Genomic DNA, 24,025 nt, shown 5'->3' with positions numbered 1-24,025 from the left:
GAGATCCCATCTTTACAAAAATACAAAATAAAAATCAATAAATAAAGCATCATTGGGAGAAATGTTTCAGAACACAGACACTTGGAGTATCTTTCAAACATGCCACAGGGATAGATATTCCAAACTCTTTACAAATCTGCATTCTTGTCTTCTTTCTGGCCATACCAGACTTCTTATTTTGTTTGGGGTAGACACATTAAGTGATCTCTAACAACAAAAAAAATGAGAATAGAAATGATGTATACCACTTTAAGACCTGGCCCATAAAAAGTTTCCATGTACTCTTTTCAGCATTCTTTTCCTCCTTCTGGATGACACAGTCACAGAGACTGTTGGTGCCATATGTTAAAGTCACCAAATCTTCATTAGCCTCTGTCCCTAAGAAGAACCATCAGTTGATCTGTACACTCACCCAAGATTGTTATATGAATAAGAAATATACTAAGTGGTTTTTAACTGTGTTATACAGGTTGAATATCCCTCATCCAAAAAAGCAAAATACTGTAAAATCCAAAACTTTTTGAGGGAAATGGCATTCAAAGTAAATGCTCATTGGAGTATTTCAGATTTTCAGGTTAGGAATGTTCAACTGGTGATATGGTTATGCTTTGTGCCCTACCCAAATCTCATCTTGAATTGTAATCCCCACAATTCCCACGTATCAAGGGAGAAAGCATGTGGAGTAATTGAATCATGGAGGCAGTTCCCCCATGCTGTTCTCCCGATAAGTGGGTGAGTTCTCATGAGGTCTGATGGTTTTATAAGGGGCTCCTCCCTTTCACTCAGCACTTCTCCTTCTTGCTGCCTTGTGAAGAAGGTGCCTTCCTTCTCCTTTGCCTTCCAACGTGATTGTAAGTTTCCTGAGGCCTCCCCAGGGATGCTGACCTGTGAGTCAGTTAACCTCTTTCCTTTATAAATTACCCAGACTCGGGTTCTTTATAGCAGTGTGAAAATGAACACAACTGCTGAGTGTAATGTGAATATTCCAAATCCCAAAAAATCTAAAATCCAAGACACTTCTGTTCCCAAGCATTTTGATTAAGGGATATTTGAAGGCCTAATTGTTACAGCAGCAAGAGTTAACTAATACAGCACACTGTTTATGTTTTACACTTTGCTGCACATGCAGCCTGGCCAAATTCATTCTTGATAGAGAAGTAGAGAGACCACTTTTATGGAGAGATCACTGCACAGAAGAGGTGAAGAAAAAGTTAGAGAATGTATACCATCTTGTAAATCACTAGCATCCTTTTCTCACCTGTAGGTTTAAAAAAATGCACTAGTTTCAATAAAAAATCTCTGGGAATAAATAAAAGATCATCATTCTTGGATTTGATTTTTTAAAATTTAGTTATTGGTCTTTGCTATGGTCTGAATGTTTGTGTCCCTTCAGAACTCATATGTTGAAATCCTAACCCCCAATGTGATAGTATTAGGAGGTGGGGCCTTTGGGAGATGATTAGATCATGTGGACAGAGACTTCATGAATTAGATAAGTGTCCTTTTATAAAAGACCCCACAGAGCTAGCTCACCCCTTCCACCATGTGGGAACACAGCTAGAAGATGCCATCTATGAACAAGGAATGTGGCCTCATCAAGCACTGAATCTGCTAATCCTATGGTCTTAGACTTCCTGGCCTCCAGTACTATGAGAAATAAATTTCTATTGTTTATAAGCTGCCTAGTCTATGGCATTTTGTTAAAGGAGCCTGAACAAAGACAGTCTTTATTCTTTTAGTTGGATAGAGGTTCCATGATGGGAAGACCTTTGACTGGTTTATTGTAGCAGTCCCAGTTCCTAGAAGACTCCTGGAATAATAGGCATACAGTATCTGTTTGTAGAGATGTAAACTAATGTAATGAATATAAGGTGGATAAAAACAAATTTATCTGGTGAGACTTTCCACCCTGAAACTTGGCCAGTAGTTTTCATTTGGCAGAGAAAAGGTTTCCTCTGACACAGATATGTGATTAAACATAAAACACATGCATATCAGATAGTCAGTTTACAAATTCATTTCACATTATATCTATTAAATATATCTAGAGACTGAAGGCAGCTAACAAATTTGTTGATGCAGAGGTCCCTTTGCTTGAAGTCCTCTTCCTTTATCAGCATCAAGTTTAACTCCCAGGCAACTTTCCAGCTCTAACTTTGCACAAGCTTGCCACCTGATGACAGAGAGCCAGGTATTTACTCTCTCCTTACTATCCCAAGCAAATGGCTTAGCATTAAATAGCCAATAAATCACAATTTCCATGTGTGAGAGGGTCTAACTGCAAAGTGTTTAGTCTTAAAATGGGTCCATTGGTGTCAGCTAGATACATAGTCAAAATGTTTGAGAGATTGGCTGTATACATACCACCTTCTTTCCTTTTTGGAGTTGTAGCTATTGGTTGTTAATTCATTTATGTATTAGGGTCCTTCAGAGAAATGGAACTAATAGGATGTGTGAGTATAAAGGGACTTATTAAGATATTGGCTCACACTTTGTGGAGGCTTGGCCAGCTTGATATCTAATGAAGGGGTCTGGCAAGCTGGAGCCTCAGAAAACAGTTACAGTTCAAGTCCAAAGGCAGGGTGTTGGTGAACAAGGGAAGCCAATATTACAGATGATGTCTGAAGAACACTCTTTCTCTGGGAAGGTCCGTCTTTGTTCTGTTCAGGCCTTAAACTGATTCAATGAGGCCCCCTCACATTATGGAGGGCAATCTGCTTTACTTAAAGTCTACCGGCTTAAATGTATTGAAAGTAATAGCAAAAGCCGCAATTACTTTTGCACCAATGTAATAAATCTCAAAAACACCCTTACAGAACTATCCAGAATAATGCTTGACCAAACACTTGGACACTATGGCCCAGACAAGTTAAACACATAAAATCAACCATCACCGTTCACTTGCTTGCCTGCTTGCTCATTTGTTTTTGGTTGTTTTTTTCTTTACTCCAATTCTCTTAGGTCCTTGAGGTCATCATTATTTCTACAGGGGTCATCTAATACGAAACCTTGTCATGACCTGGAGAGTTCCAAGCCCACATTCCAGCTTCCCCACTGGCTTAGTGTGTAACAAACTGCTTTGCCACTCAGCACCTCCAGTTCTGCCTCTGTGAATGCAGCTATTTTGCCTACCTAAGCTCATTATCATTAACAAATGGGATAAAACCATATTGAGAAGCTCTGTAAACACAAATTCACATTGAAACTGTTAGTTAACATTGTTCATGTATCAAAGGTCCTACCTTTCAAAACAACAAATGAGAAAACAGAAAATTCTGTAGGTGAAGCACATTACAGTTGAGTAACTGACTCACTGGAATAAAGAAAGAAAGTTTATTAGTGAGGGAACAATGATTTTAAGGGTTAAGTGATGTTTTAAATACTACCATAGGTGACTGATAAAGATGCTGGAAACAGTATCAAATTTACAGTACACAGAATATTCACGTCTAAAGTCAGGCCTGTTGGGGAGTTAGCACACCATTCATCCTTCCCCAATGAACTTAGTCCTGGGTGGAAGTTAGGTGGCGTGGGAGTGCTGTGACAACTAGAGTCAGGGGAGCTCTGATCACATGGGACTGTTCATGAGAATCTACTAAAAGAGACTAAACAGAACTTACCACTTCTCCACTTACAATGTACAGTTGACTCTTGAACAACACTAGTTGGAAGTGTGTGGGTCCACTTATATGTGGATTTTTGTCAATAAATATAGTCGCCCCTCTGAATTTGCAGCTTCAGCATCCACAGCCAAATGCAGATCAAAGATACAGGATAGGAAGGACCAACTTCTCTTATCTGCAGGTTCTGCAGTGCCAAGTGTGGGACTTGAATGTGCGTGGATTTTGGTATCCACGGTGGTCCTGGAAGCAATGCCCCATGGATAACAAGGGATCACCGTACAGTTAATATCTCACATGATTCAATTCTGGGCTATCATGTGATTGTCAGTCTCCACCACTCAAGGGGCCTCTACGCCTAACATTCTTAACCACGCTGGTTCTTATAACTCCAAAACATGGAGGAATTTCCAGAGATTGGGGGACAATTTGCTTGCTCGAACCTTATATTCTGCACCAAGGCAGCCCCCTTCTGACACTTTAGATTTAAGTTTCTTTCTTTTTTTTTTTTTTAGCAAAAATGCCAAAACCACTCTCAGAGGGCTAACCTTGCCCTGTGGCCCCTCCAGGTCAGTTGTCCAACATGGATGTAGTTCCCAAGATCAATGTCCATCATTCTTTGATAAGTTGACCCAGGGACAAAGATGGGGATCTATTAAGCCCAGGCCAGGCCATTTCTTTGCAGACTCTCCTTTCCGGAAGTTCAAAAATATGGGGTTCTATCTCACCCAAGGTCACTTGTTACAAAACTATGTCTTGGGTATGCCTAGACATCCTGTTAACAAGCATTAGTATCTATTACTGGCTGAAGCTTCTTGAGCCACTGGAGATGCCAATAGAGTAATTCTGCCATTGAATCGAAGATTATGTGAGTTCAGAAAACCTTGAGAGGACAAAACCAAGATTCTCCAAAGACCATATTATAAACATCTTGCAACATGCTTGCTGTGTGAAAAATAATGCAATTTCCTTTTACTTTATAATAAACATACGTGTTCTTAAAAGCAGCACTGTGTTTCTGAATACATTACACCTCTTTGATACTCAATATGCAAAGATATTTACATCTACTTTTTTTTCCTGTGAGAGCTGGAACAAACATAAGTTTATAGTGTGCTTTTATTCCCTTTGTAATAATGGATGAATGGTTAACTTTCTTGGTGCAGCTTTGCATGGTAGACAGTTCTGTTTCAAAATGTGCAAAAAAATTCAGTTTTATGAACACTTTGCTCATATTGCTTCTCTGCCACTTTCCCTAGGAATGCCCCAGTGGTGTTGTTAATGAAGAAACCTTCAAAGAGATTTACTCGCAGTTCTTTCCACAGGGAGGTAAGTACAAATGTGGACTTGTTAACATACTATCAGAGTTACAATTATGCTTGCAGTGTTGAGTTTAATTTTTCATAGCATGATGCTACATTTTTAATCGTTATGTAAAAGAATTAATGCACAGCATGCAAGTGTATATAATTTTTAATGTACCATAAAAGCCAGCGACTTAGAAATTATCAAATATCCAAGAGGCTGCTCTTTAGTTTAATACAACTATTACTGTGTGCCCAGTACTGTGGCTCTCAAATACACAATGTTTTCTGACTATTATGAGGGTGCTCAAAAATGCCACAAAGCTCATTCACATGCATCGTAGGTCTCACTTGATTCTCCCAACTCTGAAAATTAGGACAAATGTAATTATCCTCAATTTATAGATATGAAATCTGGGGATTGGAGAAGGTAAATGGTTTGCTCAGGGCCACATATTGACTCAGTGGCAGATCTGGGTTATAACCTAGATTTTCTGCAGCCTCCCCTTGTATATTTTCTGCTGTTCCTCTTTCTTTCAGTAACTCTTTACTGTGCTCCCTCATCTGAGAAAATTAAAACCATCCTAGATATTATTTTAATTGGAAAGAAAACACAAGGATAGCGTAATGATAATACATGCATGTTAGAGATGAGTGAAAAGATATTCTTGCCATTGGACCTTATAGTTTTTCTTTCAATTACCTAACAGATGCCCAACTTACATTTGTGCCACAGCCTATGGTGTGCCTAGCCATGCATGAGGTGCTGATCACGTAGGGGGAATTAAGAGGAATAGGATGTAATCTCTGCCCAAAAGAATGTTATAGCTAGTGTAGCAGATGGACAATGTCAACCTCAAGTATAACTGAGATTATGGGAGTTAAAAAATAATATTCTGAGAGCACAGTGCTGGCATGATTAAATTAGCTGCAGGACAGAGAGGACATAAAAAGAGACTCTCCAGATGAGTTGAACCTGAGCTGAAGTTGTTGCCATTCAGACAGCATCTAATATGTGCCTGTCCCTGGCATGCCTCACCATCCAACAACCCTACCTATAATCCTCATTTTTTTATAGATAACACATGTGGAAACTAAGGTGCAGAGAGTTTGATCCATTTCCAAAGTGTATAGTCTTTCACTCTCCCATTATACCTCTCAGGAGAAGTTCACTTCTGAGTATGATGTCTTCCCCCTTTAAAAGGCAGTAGGGACATGACATTTTAGGCAAATGGGGTGTAAACAAAGGGTCAGAGCATAGAACTGAAGATGGGCATTTGCAGGAAGTTGCCAGGATTTGGGTGTGGCTAAGGTAGAGAGTGTACAATGGAGGGTGAAATGTCCTAGAGAGTCAAGGATGCCATATGAAGAAATGGGACTTTATCCTTGAGGTGATGCAAAGCCACTGATAAGTTTAAGTGGGATCTTTTACAGTCAGATTTGATTTGTGTTTGGGATACATTTCACTGATAGGTCAGTGGAAGATTAACTTGAGGTAAGCAATACTGCAGGCAGGGAGACTAATTAGAAGATTACTACTGTAGGAGGCAAAACAATAAGGTCTTTAAACAAGTATATGCATAGGAGAAAATGAGAAGTGGGGACAGATTACAGACATATTTAGATGACAAAAATGGAAGAATTTAGGGATGAACTAAGTTTTTGTGGCATAAAGAGATGAAGAGAGGAGTTTGTGATACCTTCCAGGATTCCATCATGGACACCAGGTGACTCTTTACAGGAGGAGTAGGGGGATAATGATCTCAGTTTTGGACAAATTACATCTGAGGTGCCTGTGGGGATTTAGACTCAACAAGAAGTTGGCACAAATGTGAGGCTCAGAGGACAAGTCAGAGAAAGAGATAGAGATTTGAGAATTATTAATCAAGAAGTAGTGGTTAAATCCATGATGTAGATGAGGTTACTGGGGGAACTATAAAAGGTTGCAAGCTCCATGAGGCCAGCATGAAACTCCAGAACACATGTCAAGAACCATAAGGAAAAGGGATCAACAAAGGAGTCAGGGAATGAACAGTTTATGGAAATAAACACGAGAGAGATTGATAGTTCAGAAATGAAATGATAAAGTCCAGTAAGGTAAGGATCAGAAGGTCTCTTTGGGATGTGGCAACATGGGAGTCATTGTTGGGTATGATCAGGACAGCCCAAGTGCCCTGGATGAAGTACTAGGGAGTGGAGCGCACAAGCAGAAGCCAAACTGCAGAGGGTGAAAAGGACGATGAGAAGAAAACAGCGACAACCAATAGAGACAGCACTTACAAAAAGCTTTGCTGGAAGAGTGAAGTAATGAGGAAACTGATCATAATGCTGGGTAGATACCAGTGGAAGACTTTATCTTTTAATGTAGAAAAGATTGGACATTGTTTATACACAGGGAAGACTGGTAAAGAAGGAGATGTTAATAGCTTTAGGATAGAAAAGAAAAGAGATAAATAGGATTCAGATTTGGAGGAAAAAGATAGTGATGCGATGGGATAGTGGAGTCCATGAATAGGGAGTTCAGGAAGAAGGTTTTATATCAAGACAGGAGGGAACCATCTAGTACTTCCTTTCAACTTTGACGTCTACTCAATATAGGGGACAATTGTTTCTCTCTGTTATTATGGCCAGAGTTGACTTTGCCATTGACCTTGCCAACACTTTTTTTTTTTTTTTACTACTTTCCACTTAAAGGAGCCACCGTTATCTCCTGCCAAAATAAACACAGTAGTCTCCAAACTGACTTCTCTGATTCTGATGACTCCTCCCCTAACCATGGTCTACTCTTAAAATGAGTCAGAGTGATCCCGTTAAAATGCAAGCAAATCATGTTACTGCCTGTTCAAAACCATACCATTCCATAGAACATAAGCCACAACCTACAGAGTGGCCTACAAATGGTGGCTACTGTCTCTTGTCCCTTCTCTGCCTTATCCTCTACCATTCTCCCACCCAACTTACTTCACCCAGCCAGTGGCCCCCTTGCCATCCCACCAGCACACCAGCCATGATGCTGCTCCTGGGCCTTTGAACCTGCTGTTCCCTCTGCCTGAAATTATCTTCTCCCAAATATCTATCTCAATATCTCATCACCTTTGCATTTATGCCAATGCCACCTTCTCAGTGAGACTTGCCCTGACCACTCTATCTTAAATTGCAACACCTTGAACATTCCCCATCCCCTTCCCCTGCTTTATGTCTCTCTTTGGCACTCGAGACAATCCAATAATATATATTTCACTTGTACCATTGTTGTTTCTTTCTCTCCACTAGAATGTCAGCTCCAGGGGAACAGAGGATTTCTCCACTTTGTTTACTGTTGTATCCACAGGTCATGGGACAGTGGCTGACAAGTAATAGCACTTGATAAATGCTTTTTGCATGAATGAATGAATGATCACATGGTGGCTATCACTGTACAATGGAATAATATCTGTAAAAGGCTCTTTGAAAAGTGTACAGCACTTAAGTATTAGTTGTGTCATACAAAAGTCAGATTTCCTTTGGGGTTTTAATCCATTTGGTTTTAGCTAGTTTAGTGGATTTAAAACAATTTTGTGCCTAACATGTCAAAACAAATTTTTGTTTTCGATGGACTTTTAAAAGAATTAAATTAGAATTCTAAGAAAACACAGGAAGACGGTTATTAAGTGAATTTGGATATACTTTGGATGACAACTCTCCCACCCCATCCCATTACTACAGTGCAGAGGGGAGGGCCCTTCTAAAAAACCACAGACAGGTATTGGTAATAGTACCTGATGCCAGGATTATAATGAGTTCACTGTCTGCATTAATGAGAGATCAATTTGGGGAATTAATTAACTACCTCATGTTTTTCTAAATTGTTTAAAACCCATGGATTTTTTAAAGAAAAATTATACTTACTATCTGAGTGCCTACCAACATCTTAATATGCATTAATATCAAAGCACCAATGCAGATGAAAATCTTTAAGTTATTTTTCAATCATTTCAAATCAAGTTATTACATACTAAAACTTGGATACAGCTCCACATTAAAATTATATCTTTATTTGAAAAATAACATTTCTGCATTAGAGAACATCTTCTTAAACAGAGCACATCTATTTTGCAAAGGATTCCTATCACAAAATCCAAAGGGATTAGGGATTTGAGAAAAAATTACTGTTACACTCTTAACAATTATTTGATTATTCATGTTAATTGAATGCAGAAATCTGACCACATGAGGCATCGCTGAAGGAAATGAAATATTTTAAAGAATTATGATTTGCTTTGCATTTTTAAAAATTAATATCATACATACAAATTGTCTCTTACATAAGGCCAGAAAAGGAAAAATGTCCTAAGGAAGAACGTGATCTCTGATGGCAGGCGAATTCATGTGATGGCCATCCTTACACTTCCACGGAGTCATCCTTTATTCAGGATGATGGTCTGAATGCAACAGGTTTTCTCATTATGAACAGTAACATTGATGGGTCCATAAATCACAACATCTCACCATTTCCTCCAGGAAAGTGCTTTGTCTTATCTACAGAACTCTCTGCAATTTGTATTGTGTCAGGCTGTTAGCTTTCTCTATTGCTTTGTGAAACAGTTTATCAAACCCAACTTGTTTGGTGAGCTGGATGTCAGAAAAAACTGGATTGAACAAAAGCCTCTTGTTGGCAGGGGATAAAGTATGCCTGCTGTAAGGCAAGCAGAGAGGAAACGGTTTGTTGGTGCTATTGCCTATATGGTTACACAAAAACTTTTTAAACTCCACATACAACAGAAGCTTTAGTGTGTAAGCTTTTAGTTCACTAAACATTTTTAAAGCCCATAAAAATCATAGTTTCCTGGGCTATTCCTGCTCATGTTGTAGGAATGCACTTATGTTGTCTACACTAGGCATATAATAAACAGTTGTTGAATGAATGAATGAATGAATGGATGAATGAACAAATGAGCTCAAGTCAGAATAATCTGTCAATAAACATTTATTAAGCAGCCGCTGTATGCAAGTCACTTGAGTCAGATGAGTTCTGTAGACATAAAGATTAAAATAAAATTTAAAAAAGACTTCACCCACTGAGTATCCTTCTTGTCCTAGGACAGTATTTCTAACAATTTTCAGGGTGATTTACAGAGGGCTTATTGACAGAAGCTACTATTCACGCATATGAACTTGTCTTACCATAGTAACGATGTCATGAATTGTATATTCAAATACATGAAGCTAATTCTATTCTTCGTGCTTGAATTCAATGGGAGTAGGGGTGTGGAAAAGGAAAAAGAAATAAACCAGACTGATTTCATTCTACAAACCTGGGGCATGATAATCAAGTGTGTTTGTTCAAATACTATGAAGAACGAACTCTAGGGTTACTTGCTATATTCATTGTGTTCTCGGTATAATTGGGTTAAGAACTTTGGACTAAGACAGTTCAGAGTTTGTGGATAGACTGCCACCACCAAGGTATGTAACCTCGAGTAGTTTCCTTTTCTTAGCCTCAGGTTGTTCCTCTATAAAATGCAGGAGTCACACCAAAGGAATCCTAGGGTTTTTTTCTACTCTAGTATCCTTGATTTCTAAGAGATGGTATAGGAATATCTTGATTCCATTGCCAACTTTACCATGAACTAGGTGACCTCAGTATGTCACTACAAGTCCCTATTTTTACCTTTGTTCAATGTAAATACAATGCTAAATAGTATCCAAAATGTCTTCCCACCCTAAGAATCTGTAAATTTTGTTGCTCAACTATAAAATCTCAACATTTATTTTTCAGCTTCACAAGTAAAATTATAAGAAACTGAGGCAATCCCAGCTTAACAAACTCAGTAATTATTTTTGTTATGTAAAGGAATGTGATCACGAAGAGGTCATAGATGGAGAAGGGAGATCACTGTTATATCTTTTAAGCCCTGGACTGTACTGAAATCTAGATTCCAAGAAGTCAGTTATTCACTCTTTTAACAAATATTTATGGAGTGAGTGCTTAAGAACACAGTTGAATAAAACCAGAACCATAGATGCTTTTGTAGACAGTTTCTCTTTTCGTCATTTTATCCAGTTTTCTGCCTAGCTGGACATTCCTTTGCCTTTGCTTCTTTCTCTCACCCAGTCAAAGCCAGTAGCTTCACTCCTCTTCTTTAAAACTTTCCACTGTCTTCAAGTGTTTGCCAGAAGAAATCCAAACTCCATCAGAAGGACCATTGCTTTTTAGGACATAATTCTCTTGTCTTTTATTGAGCAGAAAATTGCATTAAATTAGAACTCGTCACCTAGACACACAACAGAAATCCTACAAAAACAGCAAGTTATTTAAGGTGAAAAGATGTTACGTTTGTAAAAGATTTGATCACATGTGTTTAAGGTAGTTGAAATAAAAGTGGCTTGCCTAGGAAATAATAATAGCTAATATTTATTGAAATTTTAATAAGTGTATAGGATTATTTCTAAACACTTTGCAAATAGTGTCTCATTTAAACTTAGTAAGATCTCTATGAAGGCTGGGCATGGTGGCTCACACCTGTAATCCCAGCACTTTGGGAGGCTGAGGCAGGCTGATCACCTGCGGTCAGGAGTTCGAGAACAGTCTGGCCAACATGATGAAACCCTGTCTCTACTAAACATACAAAAATTCGCCGGGCATGGTGGCAGGTGCCTGTAATCCCAGCTACTCAGGAGGCTGAGGCAGGAGAATCGCTTGAACCCAGGAGGTGGAGGCTGCAGTGACCCGAGATCGTGCCATTGCACTCCAGCCTGGGGGACAAGAACAGTACTTTGTCTCAAAAAAAAAAAAAACAAAACTCTACGAAGTACATACTGATATTGTTATCATTTTGTAGATGAGGAAACTGAGCCACACAAAGGTAAAACAACTTGCTTGAGGTCATGCACTTAATCTCTGGTGAAGCTGAGATTGAAATTCAGGCAGTCTGACTCCACTATGCTATTATCAAAACCTCTGTGCATAGATTGTCTAGACTGGGAAGCCACTGTAACTTCTAAAAGAACTGCCGAGGCACATTTAGAAGAACTGGATGTCCTCTGTACCACATTAGTGTAAACCTTGAAAGCATAATTCCCACATATCAAGCTTTAAGCTACAAAAACTCCATTTGAGAAGAATAGTAATTATCATATACCCATGTTATCTTTTTTCTTTTTGATTAAAAAAATAGTAAACATCGTTTGTTTTGAGCCATTATTTATGGTGAGTACTGCTTGCTAAGGTAAAGGCATTTACTCTGATTGTGAAAACAGGGTAACTAGAGACTTGCTTAATGAAGCTCATTATAAAATATGCAAAATCTCTTTTTTTTTTTCTTCCTCCGAAAATCAGTTCAACACACCATCGATCAATTCACATCTCCAGAGGGCACTATATAGTTCAAGAAGTCTGTGAAAAAGTACTGTTGAAAGTAAAACAACTTTGCAAGTTGAAATAGGCTGCCAATTCTTGATAACTCTATAATGGAGCTTCCCAACAACAGAACTAAGTTTATGGTAATTAAACTCCTGGCTCCATGTGCAAAAGAATTTCTTCCTGCAATCTATCAATACTGGATGGATATCCACTCTAGATGTCACAGTGTTACATGTTATTTAGACCCAATTTTGGTTCTTGGTTAGTTAACTGAAAACGGTGCTGGTAATTCCTGTGTTCAAAGATGAGTAGTTCTTCACAGCATATTAAAAAGGTGAGAGATGAGCGAAGATGCCACTGTCATTTTGAGAAATTGAGTGTACAGTCTACCTCATGAAATGTATAGCCTTCAGTAGTGTTAATTACTACACTGAAGCATTCGGGAAAAACAACCTGTAAGGAGGCCGTGAGCCCTGAGAGCCAGGAGAGAAATTTAGATGACCTCCTCAGAGGGCAATTCTGTACTCCTGTTACTATGACTTAGCTTCTTGATAGCCTATAAAAAGCAATTCATAAAGTAAAAAGTAAATCAATGATAAGTTAAAACCCAATAAAGTTTAAAAGTTATAAAATAGAAATAGATGAGATTTAAAACAGAAGATAAAAGTAGAGCCAATGAGCTAAAAGGTTACCATTTTATTTTGAGAAGACAAAAAATGTTAAGATAAAAGGCTAAAGCCCATGAGATGCAACACTGAAAATAATAATGTAAATTTTATCAAGGGTCAAGCAAAGAAACCCTAAGGAATGAAAGCTAGGCACTCAGAACAGAAAACAATAAGGAAAAAATACAGACTTTTAAATGAAATGGCAGAAAGCCCAGAGATTAAGGAGACAACGGAGAAACAGGAAAGGAAGGAAGGAAAAATGAGAGGGGAAGAATACCCAATAGAAGCAAACTAAGAACACCTGTTAGACTTCAGAAGACATACCTGTCCATCATTACCCAGATCCTTGAATCCCACCCAGGACCCAGACAGAGTAGGGGCTCCCTACTTCATGCAACTTCATACAACTAGGAACATGTAGGACCACCCAGTCCCCTTCCAACACAGCCACAGAAACTTCCCAAGTCACCAATGACCCCAATCCATCAGCCAACTTTACTGCCTGTGGGCTAGCCTGGTACTGGCTGAGGGCTAGCCTGGTTCTCAGAGTCAGAAAGACCTAAGTTCATGTCCCAGATTTACTCCTTCTTCACTGTGTGACTTTGGGTATGTTTTTCACCCTCTCTAATTCCCAATATCATTTTCTGAGTTGTAACAATGATGAAAGTTCTAATAATGACAGAGACACTAATAATAGCAACTCATCTCTGTCTCATTGGTAGTATTTTTAGTACTTTACTTCTAGAGATGGTCTCTTCCAAACACTAAGCAAATTCCAGACAAGTCTCAATCTTCACATCCACCTATGGGACCATTTCTTGTCCCAGTGTTAATCTCATCACCCAAGACTACAGCATTGCCAGCCAGAAACTCATAGAGAGTGTTTGTCACCAATGGCCTCTATGTAGGTTGCTTATTCCTGTGAATCTCAAACTCTAGTCCTCTACAGAAAGAGAGTAAGCAGTTGTGAAGAAAGCACAAACTAAAGGAGGCAGAGTTAATTCTTCTGGATCAAAGGAAGCTTGGACTGCTATCCAAGTCTTATGTAGGATATGGAAACACTGACTTAATGATACTCCCTTTTTACCATTTCAGACTCTACAACATATGCACATTTTCTGTTCAATGCATTTGATACAGACCACAATGGAGCTGTGAGTTTCGAGGTAAGCCCTGGATTATTTTCATATCATTTGACTATTTAGAGTTTAGTCTTTTTAGGGGGAAAACGTGAGTTTGGTGATGATTATTTTTGCTCAGGGGAAATAAAGCCCAAGGACACTCCCTTTCTCTCATGTAATTGCCAAAAATTATCTTTCAAAAGATGTACAAATTGCAAGCCACATTCAGTTTATTTTCTAATGCTTTATATCGGCTCATACAAGAAGAGTCCACTTCTTCAATTACATGTGAAAAGTCCTGGAAGGCAAATGAGTTAACTAACAGTTACTGACACCTCCTTATGGGCCAGTTGCTGTGGTAGACCTTGGAAATACAAAGATGATAAAGTCAAAAGTCCTGTTATGGAAGTCTCAGTAAGTGGGGCACACAGGCAAGAAATTAAATGTAGAAAAAGACTACATTCACCAGCCTGACAATTCTACGAGGAAATCTCTTTTTAAATTACAAACTTAAATGATCTGTAGAGAACGTTTTTGTTTTTTTTTTTTTTTTGAGAGAGTCTCGCTCTGTCATAAAGGCTGGAGTGCAGTGGCACAATCTCAGCTCACTGCAACCTCTGCCTCCCAGGTTCAAGTGATTCTCCTGTCTCAGCCTCCTGAGTAGCTGGGATTACAGGCCCGTGCCACCACGCCCGGCTAGAAAGTATTTAATTTCCTTCATGAACTACTATGTATAAGCACCTAGTAAAATAAAATGTCCTAGATATTTACATAGCTTATATATGTATTTCATATATATATATATACACACACATGTAATTCATATGATTCAAATGGTACATAGCAGATCATAAATTGTAGTATATTGTTTTAAATATTAGGAGAATAAACCCAACATGAACTCTGATCAGCTGTGAAGGCTTTTATTTTTGTTAGGGAAAATATGTGAAAAATGTATACCTCATTTGTTACCTTCTGATTTGGTTGTGCTTGGTCTCAGAAGTAGCATTATACATATTTTGCTTTGTGATTCCAGTTTCTCTTTTCCATATATACATTTATATTTACTTATGGAATATATATATATATATATAATTTGGAAGATGCATTTATATTTGGAAGTGAGGAAGGATGCATCTTAAATATGAGCAGAAATTTTGATGAGAGCTCTGATAAAGGGAAGCAGATGATGAATGAGGCCAGCAAGGAAATGGTACTGGCACAAAAGGGGCTGTAGCAGGGAAGCCTGCTCAGTGCAATTGATGGACTGTCTAAAGGACAGTCAGGAGCTCCTTAAGAGAACAAAGTCTTGGAATGGGATGGGAAGCAATGGAGAGTGGGGCAGAGGCTGGACAGAGTATATCAGGCCTGGGAACCAAGGGAAACGTGTAAATCATCAAGAAGATAGAATACACAATTGGAGAGCCAAGAGCGAAGGTTGGGGAAGGAGATAGAGGCCAGAAGCTGACATGTCTTAGGCAGGAGATTGGACTATCTTGTAGGAGATGAGGAGCCTTTGTAGAATTTTTGGCAGGGATGTTAATTTATCAGAGCTACGTTCCTGGAAACATGGAGTGTAATTAGCAGCTAAGTATTGCAAGAGTGCAGACAGGGGCTGATAAAAGCCTGAACTCCAGTAAAGGTATTGGAGGTGAAGCATGAAACAAATTCAAAAGAAATTAAAACAAAATTGGTAGAATTGTATTCCAACAGAACTGTCATGTTTAAAAGAAAAGTTCATATGGGCGTAGGCAGCTATCTGGGTGAAATGGCTTTGTGGAGTCAAGATGAAAAAAAATAGGGTGCAGCTTTCTGCAATGTCATCCAGCCAGTCACCACAGGGGCAGGATGAACAGGGGCAGGCAAGAGCCTCCTCACACATACTCCATGCTCATGCAGACTGGGTACCACAATTGCGAAGATTCTGGGCCAGGAATCCCAAAAGGTCATCTCCCATAACTTAAGTGAGAAATAGCACCGAGAAGAGAAAAACAAAAGCTGAGAGTGGAGAAGGAATGAACTAAGGTGAGGGAATGAACTAAGTCAAGATGGGGCAGGCAGGTTTATCCTGGGTGTAGAAGCAGTTAGTGGAGGGAGAGGAGATGGTTGAGGGAAGACTGTCCTGGGTACCAGTCTCCACAATGTTTCTTTTGCTAATGGCAGCTTAGGTCACTCCATGATAGTAACTTTGGTCATTTCATGATAATGTTGTATTTGTGTTTGCTTCACTTTAGAAACAAGTTTAGTTCCAGCACAGTCTTAATTTATCTATAATATAGAAGCCAAAGGTTTTACCTAATACAGTTCACCTAATATAAACTTTTATAGCTGGCTTCCAGAGGATGAGTAAGGCAAAAACTATTAGTGACTCCATTACCTGAAATTACTTATGTGTCAGAAATATACCACCAATTTCCTAGGGCACATTATATCCAATTTTATATGTAAATTTAGTATGGTGTTAATGATATGGAACCATGCATAACATTGCTTTTATAATATTTATGTAAAATACCAGTAATTGCAATGAACATTGATTATAATTTGGGAAATTAGTTGTAATGATTATATATGATATGCATGTTGGTAAAATGCCTTTCCTTTTAAAGGAAAACTAATGGCTAAATTAATAAAGTTTGAATGAAAATCAAATTTAAAACTAGGCTGTTGCAGTTACTTTTCTAAATTGATTAGCTACCTGGGAAATCTCTAGAAAACAGAAATGGTTAGGGAATGAACACATTTTGAATAATAGCAATAGCATACTGAGAGGTACAGTAGAGAGACCATCTGATTCTACGATAAAGGGTAATGGGAGTTTTCCACTTAATTTGCTTAAACCTGAAAGGCAGAAGAAATATGATAGGAGGAGCCCTGGATTTGGTATGATGGGATCTAATCTCCATTTTGCCACCCAGCGGCTCTGAGACCCTAGGCTGAGTACTTAACCCTCTTAACCTTAGCGTTCATACTGCTAAAACATCAGCAATCAAAGCTACTTAATAAGATAATGTAAAAATGAAAAAGTCATAATGTCAGTAAAGGGCTTGGCTCTGTGTCTGGCACCAAATATGTGCTCAGTAGTTATTAGATGTTAACTATAGCAGTTATCAGTTGGGGGATTTTTTTTTTTAATTATACTTTAAGTTCTGGGATACATGTGCAGAGTGTGCATTTTTGTCACATAGGTATACGTGTGCCATGGTGGTTTGCTGCACCCATCAACTCATCACCTACATTAGGTATTTCTGCTAATATTATCCCTCCCCTAGCCCCCCACCCTCCGACATGCCCTGGTGTGTGATGTTCCCCTTCATATGTCCGTGTGTTCTCATTGTTCAATTCCCAGCTATGAGTGAGAACATGCAATGTTTGGTTTACTGTTCTGATGATAGTTTGCTGAGAATGACGGTTTCCAGCTTCATTCCCCACAAAGGACATGAACTAATCCTTTTTTATGGCTGCATAGTATTCCACGGTGTATATGTGCCACATTTTCTTTATCCAGTGTATTACTGATGGACATTTGGGTTGGTTCCAAGTCTTTGCTATTGTGAATAGTGCTGCAGTACACATACATGTGTATGTGTCTTTATAGTAGAATGATTTATAATCCTTTAGGTATATACCCAGTAATGGGATGGCTGGGTCAAATGGTATTTCTAGTTCTAGATCCTTGAGGAATCGCCACAGTCTTCCACAATGGTTGAACTAATTTACACTAGTTGGGGGAATTTTTCTAACAAAGCCAGTTAATAATGACATTGGTCATCTCATTACCCAGTAAGGCAACTACATGCAAATGCATCATTCTAAGCCATAGCAGTCTTTGATTGGCAGGGAGTCAGGGGAGTCAGGAGGATTGTCCCCAGCATAGTGGCCAGCACTGAGGCACTCATTAAAGGTTTGGCAGATGTACAGAATCCACAACTGAACAAGTCTAGGCTATTATAAAGTCAAATCTCTCTGTCTTTCTCCTTTTGCCTTGATAATAAGAGAATGGAAACCAGAATTCGGTACAGACCTCTCCACCCCTTTATCATTTTTTGTACTTTAGGGAACAGATATAACCTCCTTTCACATTTACAAGTAAAGTAATTGTGCAAAGTACTCATTGAGAGTTGTTAAGTTTGTCACTTCCTACTTGAGACTTCAATTACAACTCAGAAAAGCACAGAGCAAAAGTCTTATAAGCCACATTAAGTTTCTCATTTTTCTTTTGCACGAAAAGATATCATTCCTGTTTTGAGTAACTCTTTACTGATATCATCCCACAGGATAAAAAGAGAGAGGTGCTCTAAGACCATAGCTATCTTTTAATGTAAATTGTTTCAGGATATACAGTATTCAAGAAGATGTGAATTAGATGTCACCATGTGAATCAGGATACTTTTGTTCACAAATACTAGAAAAGGATACACCAAGTGACTAAAAAAAAAAAATGGTAATTTCATTGGTTCACAGCAACAAAAAGGCCAGAGATGGGGCTGGCTACAACCTAAGGGTGGGACCCTGTAGGGCTGCAAGAAGAGGCCACAGCTCCTTGGCTCCATGATTCATTGCTCCTGTTGAGCAAGGAAAGAAGCACATCTCTGTCCTACCATTCCTAGCAAGAGTCTGAGTCTGGGGAGTCATTCTTAGACCTGGACTAGGTTTAGTCAAATGGCAACCACAAATCCAGTTGTCCGGCCAAAGGGATAAAATGTGCTTCCTGACTTCGCCCAGGTCATGGCTCTGTCACTAGACTCAGAGATGAAGTGAACTTCCACAGAACATCATGGAGCACCAAATGGAAATTTGGGACCTACTAGGGCTAGGGAGGCAAACAACACAAGTCCACACTTGACTTAAACGTGCTATATTTTTATTTTATATTTTTATTATTATTATTCTTTAAGTTCTAGGGTACATGTGCAAAATGTGCAGGTTTGTTACATATGTATACATGTGCCATGTTGGTGTGCTGCACCCATAAACACGTCATTTACATTATTTATTTCTCCTAATGCTATCCCTCCCCCATCCCCCTGACCCCTCATCAGGCCCCCGTGTGTGATGTTCCCCATCCTATGTCCAAGTGTTCTCATTGTTCAATTCCCACCTATGAGTGAGAACATGCGGTGTTTGGTTTTCTGTCCTTGCGATAGTTTTCTGAGAGTGATGGTTTCCAGCTTCATCCATGTCCCTACAAAGGACATGAACTCATCCTTTTTATGGCTGTATAGTGCCATATTTTCTTAATCCAGTATATGTGCCACATTTTCTTAATCCAGTCTATCATTGATGGACATTTGAGTTGGTACCAAGTCTTTGCTATTGTGAACAGTGCCGCAATAAACATACATGTGCATGTGTCTTTAAAGCAGCATGATTTATAATCCTTTGGGTGTATACCCAGTAATGGGATTGCTGGGTCAAATGGTATTTCTAGTTCTAGCTCCTTGAGGAGTCACCAGTCTTCCACAATGGTTGAACTAGTTTACAGTCCCACCAACAGTGTAAAAGTGTTCCTATTTCTCCACATCCTCTCCAGCATCTGTTGTTTCCTGACTTTTTAATGATTGTCATTCTAACTGGTGTGAGATGGTATCTCATTGTGGTTTTGATTTGCATTTCTCTGATGGCCAGTGATGATGAGCATTTTTTCATGTGTCTGTTGGCTGCATAAATGTCTTCGTTTGAGAAGAGTCTGTTCATATCCTTCGCCCACTTTTTGAAGGGTTTTTTTTTTCTTGTAAATTTAATTTCTTTGTAGATTCTGGATATTAGCCCTTTGTCAGATGACTAGGTTGCGAAAATTTTCTCCCATTTTGTAGGTTGCCTGTTCACTCTGATGGTAGTTTCTTTTGCTGTGCAGAAGTTCTTTAGTTTAATTAGATCCCATTTGTCAATTTTGGCTTTTGTTGCCATTGCTTTTGGTGTTTAAGTCATTAAGTCCTTGCCCATGCCTATGTCCTGAATGGTATTGCCTAGGTTTTCTTCTAGGGTTTTTATGGTTTTAAGTCTAACGTTTAAGTATTTAATCCATCTTGAATTAATTTTTGTATAAAGTGTAACGAAGGGATCCAGTTTCAGCTTTCTACATATGGCTAGCCAGTTTTCCCCGCACCATTTATTAAATAGGGAATCCTTTCCCCATTGCTTGTTTCTGTCAGGTTTGTCAAAGATCAGATGGTTGTAGATGTGTGGTATTATTTCCGAGGGCTCTGTTCTGTTCCATTGGTCTGTATCTCTGTTTTGGTACCAGTACCATGCTGTTTTGGTTACTGTAGCCTTGTAGTATAGTTTGAAGTCAGGCAGCGTGATGCCTCCAGCTTTGTTCTTTTGGCTTAGGATTGACTTGGCAATGTGGGCTCTGTTTGGTTCCATATGAACTTTAAAGTAGTTTTTTCCAATTTTGTGAAGAAAGTCATTGGTAGCTTGATGGGGATGGCACTGAATCTATAAATTACACCTTGGGCAGTATGGCCATGTTCACGATATGGATTCTTCCTATCCATGAGCATGGAATGTTCTTCCATTTGTTTGTGTCCTCTTTTATTTCATTGAGCAGTGGTTCGTAGTTCACATAAGGGTGAACTTATAAGGGTCCTTCACACCCTTATAAGGGTCCTTCACATCCCGTATAAGTTGGATTCCTAGGTATTTTATTATCTTTGAAGCAATTGTGAATGGGAGTTCACTCATGATTTGGCTCTGTTTGTCTATTATTGGTGTATAGGAATGCCTGTGATTTTTGCACATTGATTTTTGTACCCTGAGACTTCACTTAAGTTGTTTATCAGCTTAAGGAGATTTTGGCCTGAGACGACATGGTTTTCTAAATACACAATCATGTCATCCACAAACAGGGAAAATTTGACTTCCTCTTTCCCTAATTGAATACCCTTTATTTCTTTCTCCTGCCTGATTGCCCTGGGCAGAACTTCCAACACTATGTTGAATAGGAGTGGTAAGAGAGGGCATCCCTGTCTTGTGCCAGTTTTCAAAGGGAATGAGTCCAGTTTTTGCCCATTCAGTATGATATTGGCAGTGGATTTGCCATAAATAACTCTTATTTTGAGATACGTCCCATTAATACCTAGTTTATTGAGTGTTTTTAGCATGAAGGGCTGCTGAATATTGTCAAAGGCCTCTTCTGTGTCTGTTGAGATAATCATGTGGTTTTTGTCTTTGGTTTTGTTTATATGATGGATTACATTTATTGATTTGTGTATGTTGAACCAGCCTTGCATCCCAGGGATGAAGCCAAAATGATAGTGGTGGATAAGCTTTTTCATGTGCTGCTGGATTCGGTTTGCTAATATTTTATTGAGGATTTTTGCATCAATGTTCAGCAGGGATATTGGTCTAAAATTCTTTTTTGTTGTATCTCTGCTAGGCTTTGGTATCAGGATGATGCTGGCCTCATAAAATGAGTTAGGGAGGATTCCCTCTTTTTCTGTTGATTGGAATATTTTCAGAAGAAATGGTACCAGCTCCTCTTTGTACCCCTAGTAGAATTCAGCTGTGAATCCATCTGGTGTTGGACTTTTTTTTGGTTGGTAGGCTATTAATTATTGCCTCAATTTCAGAGCCTGTTATTGGTCTATTCAGGGATTCAACTTCTTCCTGGTTTAGTCTTGGGAGGGTGTGTGTGTCCAGGAATTTATCCATTCTTCTAGATTTTCTAGTTTATTCGCGTAGAGGTGTTCATAGTATTCTCTGATGGTAGTTTGTATTTCTGTGGGATCAGTGGTGATATCCCCTTTATCATTTTTTATTGCATCTATTTGATTCTTCTCTCTTTTCTTCATTAGCCTTGCTAGCAGTCTATCAATTTTGTTGATCTTTTCAAAAAACCAGCTCTTGGATTTATTGATTTTTTGAAGGGTTTTTTGTGTCTCTGTCTCCTTCAGTTCTGCTCTGATCTTAGTTATTTCTTGCCTTCTGCTAGCTTTTGAATGTGTTTGCTCTTGCTTCTCTAGTTCTTTTAATTGTGATGTTAGGGTATCAGTTTTAGATCTTTCCTGCTTTCTCTTGTGGGCTTTGAGTGCTATAAATTTCCCTCTACACACTGCTTTAAATGTGTCCCAGAGATTCTGGTACATTGTGTCTTTGTTCTCACTGGTTTCAAAGAACATCTTTATTTCTGCCTTCATTTCATTATCTACCCAGTAGTCATTCAGGAGCAGGTTGTTCAGTTTCCAAGCAGTTGTGCAGTTTTGAGTGAGTTTCGATCTTGAGTTTTAATTTGATTGCATTGTAGTCTGAGAGACAGTTTGTTAGAATTTCTGTTCTTTTACATTTGCTGAGGAGTGCTTTACTTCCAACTATGTGGTCAATTTTGGAATAAGTGCGATGTAGTGCTGAGAAGAATGTATATTCTGTTGATTTAGGGTGGAGAGTTCCGTAGATGTCTATTAGGTCCGCTTGCTGCAGAGCTGAGTTCAAGTCCTGGATATCCTTGTTAACTTTCTGTCTCATTGATCTGTGTAATGTTGACAGTGGGGTGTTAAAGCCTCCCATTATTATTGTGTGGGAGTCTAAGTCTCTTTGTAGATCTCTAAGGACTTGTTTTATGAATCTGGGTGCTCCTGTATTGGTGCATATATATTTAGGATAGTTAGCTCTTCTTGTTGAATTGATCCCTTTACCATTATGTAATAGCCTTCTTTGTCTCTTTTGATCTTTGTTGGTTTAATGTCTGTTTTATCAGAAACTAGGATTGCAACCCCTGCCTTTTTTTTTGTTTTCCATTTGCTTGGTAGATCTTCCTCCATCCCTTTATTTTGAGCCTATGTTTGTCTCTGCAGGCGAGATGGGTCTCCTGAATACAGCACACTGATGGATCTTGACAATCCTATTTGCCAGTTTGTGTCTTTTAATTGGTGCGTTTAGCCCATTTACATTTAAGGTTAATATTGTTATGTGTGAATTTGATCCTGTCATTATGATGTTAGCTGGTTATTTTGCTCATTAGTTGATGCAGTTTCTTCCTAGCCTTGATGGTCTTTAAAATTTGGCTTGTTTTTGCAATGGCTGGTATCAGTTGCTCCTTTCTATGTTTAGTGCTTCCTTCAGAAGCTCTTGTAAGGCAGGCCTGGTGGTGACAAAATCTCTCAGCATTTGCTTGTCTGTAAAGGATTTTATTTCTCCTTCACTTATGAAGCTTAGTTTGGCTGGTTATGAAATTCTGGGTTGAAAATTCTATAAGAGTGTTGAATATTGGCCCCCACTCTCTTCTGGCTTGTAAAGTTTCTGCCGAGAGTTCCACTGTTAGTCTGATGGGCTTCCCTTTGTGGGTAACCCGACCTCCCTGGCTGCCCTTAACTTTCTTTCCTTCATTTCAGCTTTGGTGAATCTGACAATTTATGTGTCTTGGAATTGCTCTTAAGGAGTATCTTGGTGGCATTCTCTGTATTTCCTGAATTTGAATGTTGGCCTGCCTTGCTAGGTTGTGCAAGTTCTCCTGGATAATATCCTGAAGGGTGTTTTCCAATTTGGTTCCATTCTCCCTGTCACTTTCAGGTACACCAATCAGACGTAGATTTGGCCTTTTCATATAGTCCCATATTTCTTGGAGGCTTTGTTTGTTTAACTCATTTTTCTCTATACTTCTCTTCTCGCTTCATTTCATTCACTTGATCTTCAATCACTGATACCCTTTCTTCCACTTGATCAAAATGGCTACTGAAGCTTGTGAATGCATCAGATAGTTCTTGTGCCATGGTTTTCAGCTCTGTCAGGTCATTTAAGGTCTTCTCTACGCTGCTTATTCTAGTCAGCCATTCGTCTAATCTTTTCTCAACGTTTTTAGCTTCTTTGCGATGGATTTGAACATCCTCCTTTAGTTCGGAGAAGTTTGTTATTACTGATCTTTTGAAGCCTACTTCTGTCAGCTCGTCAAAGTCATTCTCCATCCAGCTTTGTTCCGTTGCTGGCGAGGAGGTGCATTCCTTTGGAGAAGAGGTTCTCTGATTTTTACACT

General features: G+C 38.9%; 2 protein-coding genes across 12 annotated transcripts in view; one reads left to right on the top strand and one right to left on the bottom strand.

Moving 5' to 3' along the window:
* Positions 1–24,025, top strand: part of KCNIP4 (potassium voltage-gated channel interacting protein 4) — a 1,217,373-nt gene that overhangs the window by 1,182,233 nt on the left and 11,115 nt on the right. For all 7 annotated transcript variants that reach the window (XM_063705093.1, XM_063705092.1, XM_063705094.1 and 4 more), the window contains 2 exons: positions 4,880–4,949; positions 14,030–14,100. In XM_063705093.1, coding sequence (XP_063561163.1) covers positions 4,880–4,949; positions 14,030–14,100 — 141 coding nt within the window. The remainder of the gene's footprint in view (positions 1–4,879; positions 4,950–14,029; positions 14,101–24,025) is intronic.
* PACRGL (parkin coregulated like) overlaps positions 8,934–24,025 on the bottom strand; it is a 58,529-nt gene continuing 43,437 nt past the window's right edge. For 3 of the 5 annotated variants that reach the window (XR_010133205.1, XR_008679373.2, XR_010133201.1), the window contains one exon: positions 10,928–11,198. The gene's annotated coding sequence lies outside the window, so the exon portion shown is untranslated. Of the gene's footprint in view, positions 9,936–10,927; positions 11,199–24,025 lie in introns of those variants that run through there. The other 2 variants (XR_010133202.1, XR_010133203.1) reach the window with 2 other exon arrangements.

Source organism: Gorilla gorilla, chromosome 3, assembly GCF_029281585.2.
Source record: "Gorilla gorilla gorilla isolate KB3781 chromosome 3, NHGRI_mGorGor1-v2.1_pri, whole genome shotgun sequence".
In the NCBI taxonomy this organism is placed as follows: domain Eukaryota; kingdom Metazoa; phylum Chordata; class Mammalia; order Primates; family Hominidae; genus Gorilla; species Gorilla gorilla.
This window is presented reverse-complemented; position numbering and strand designations above follow the sequence as displayed.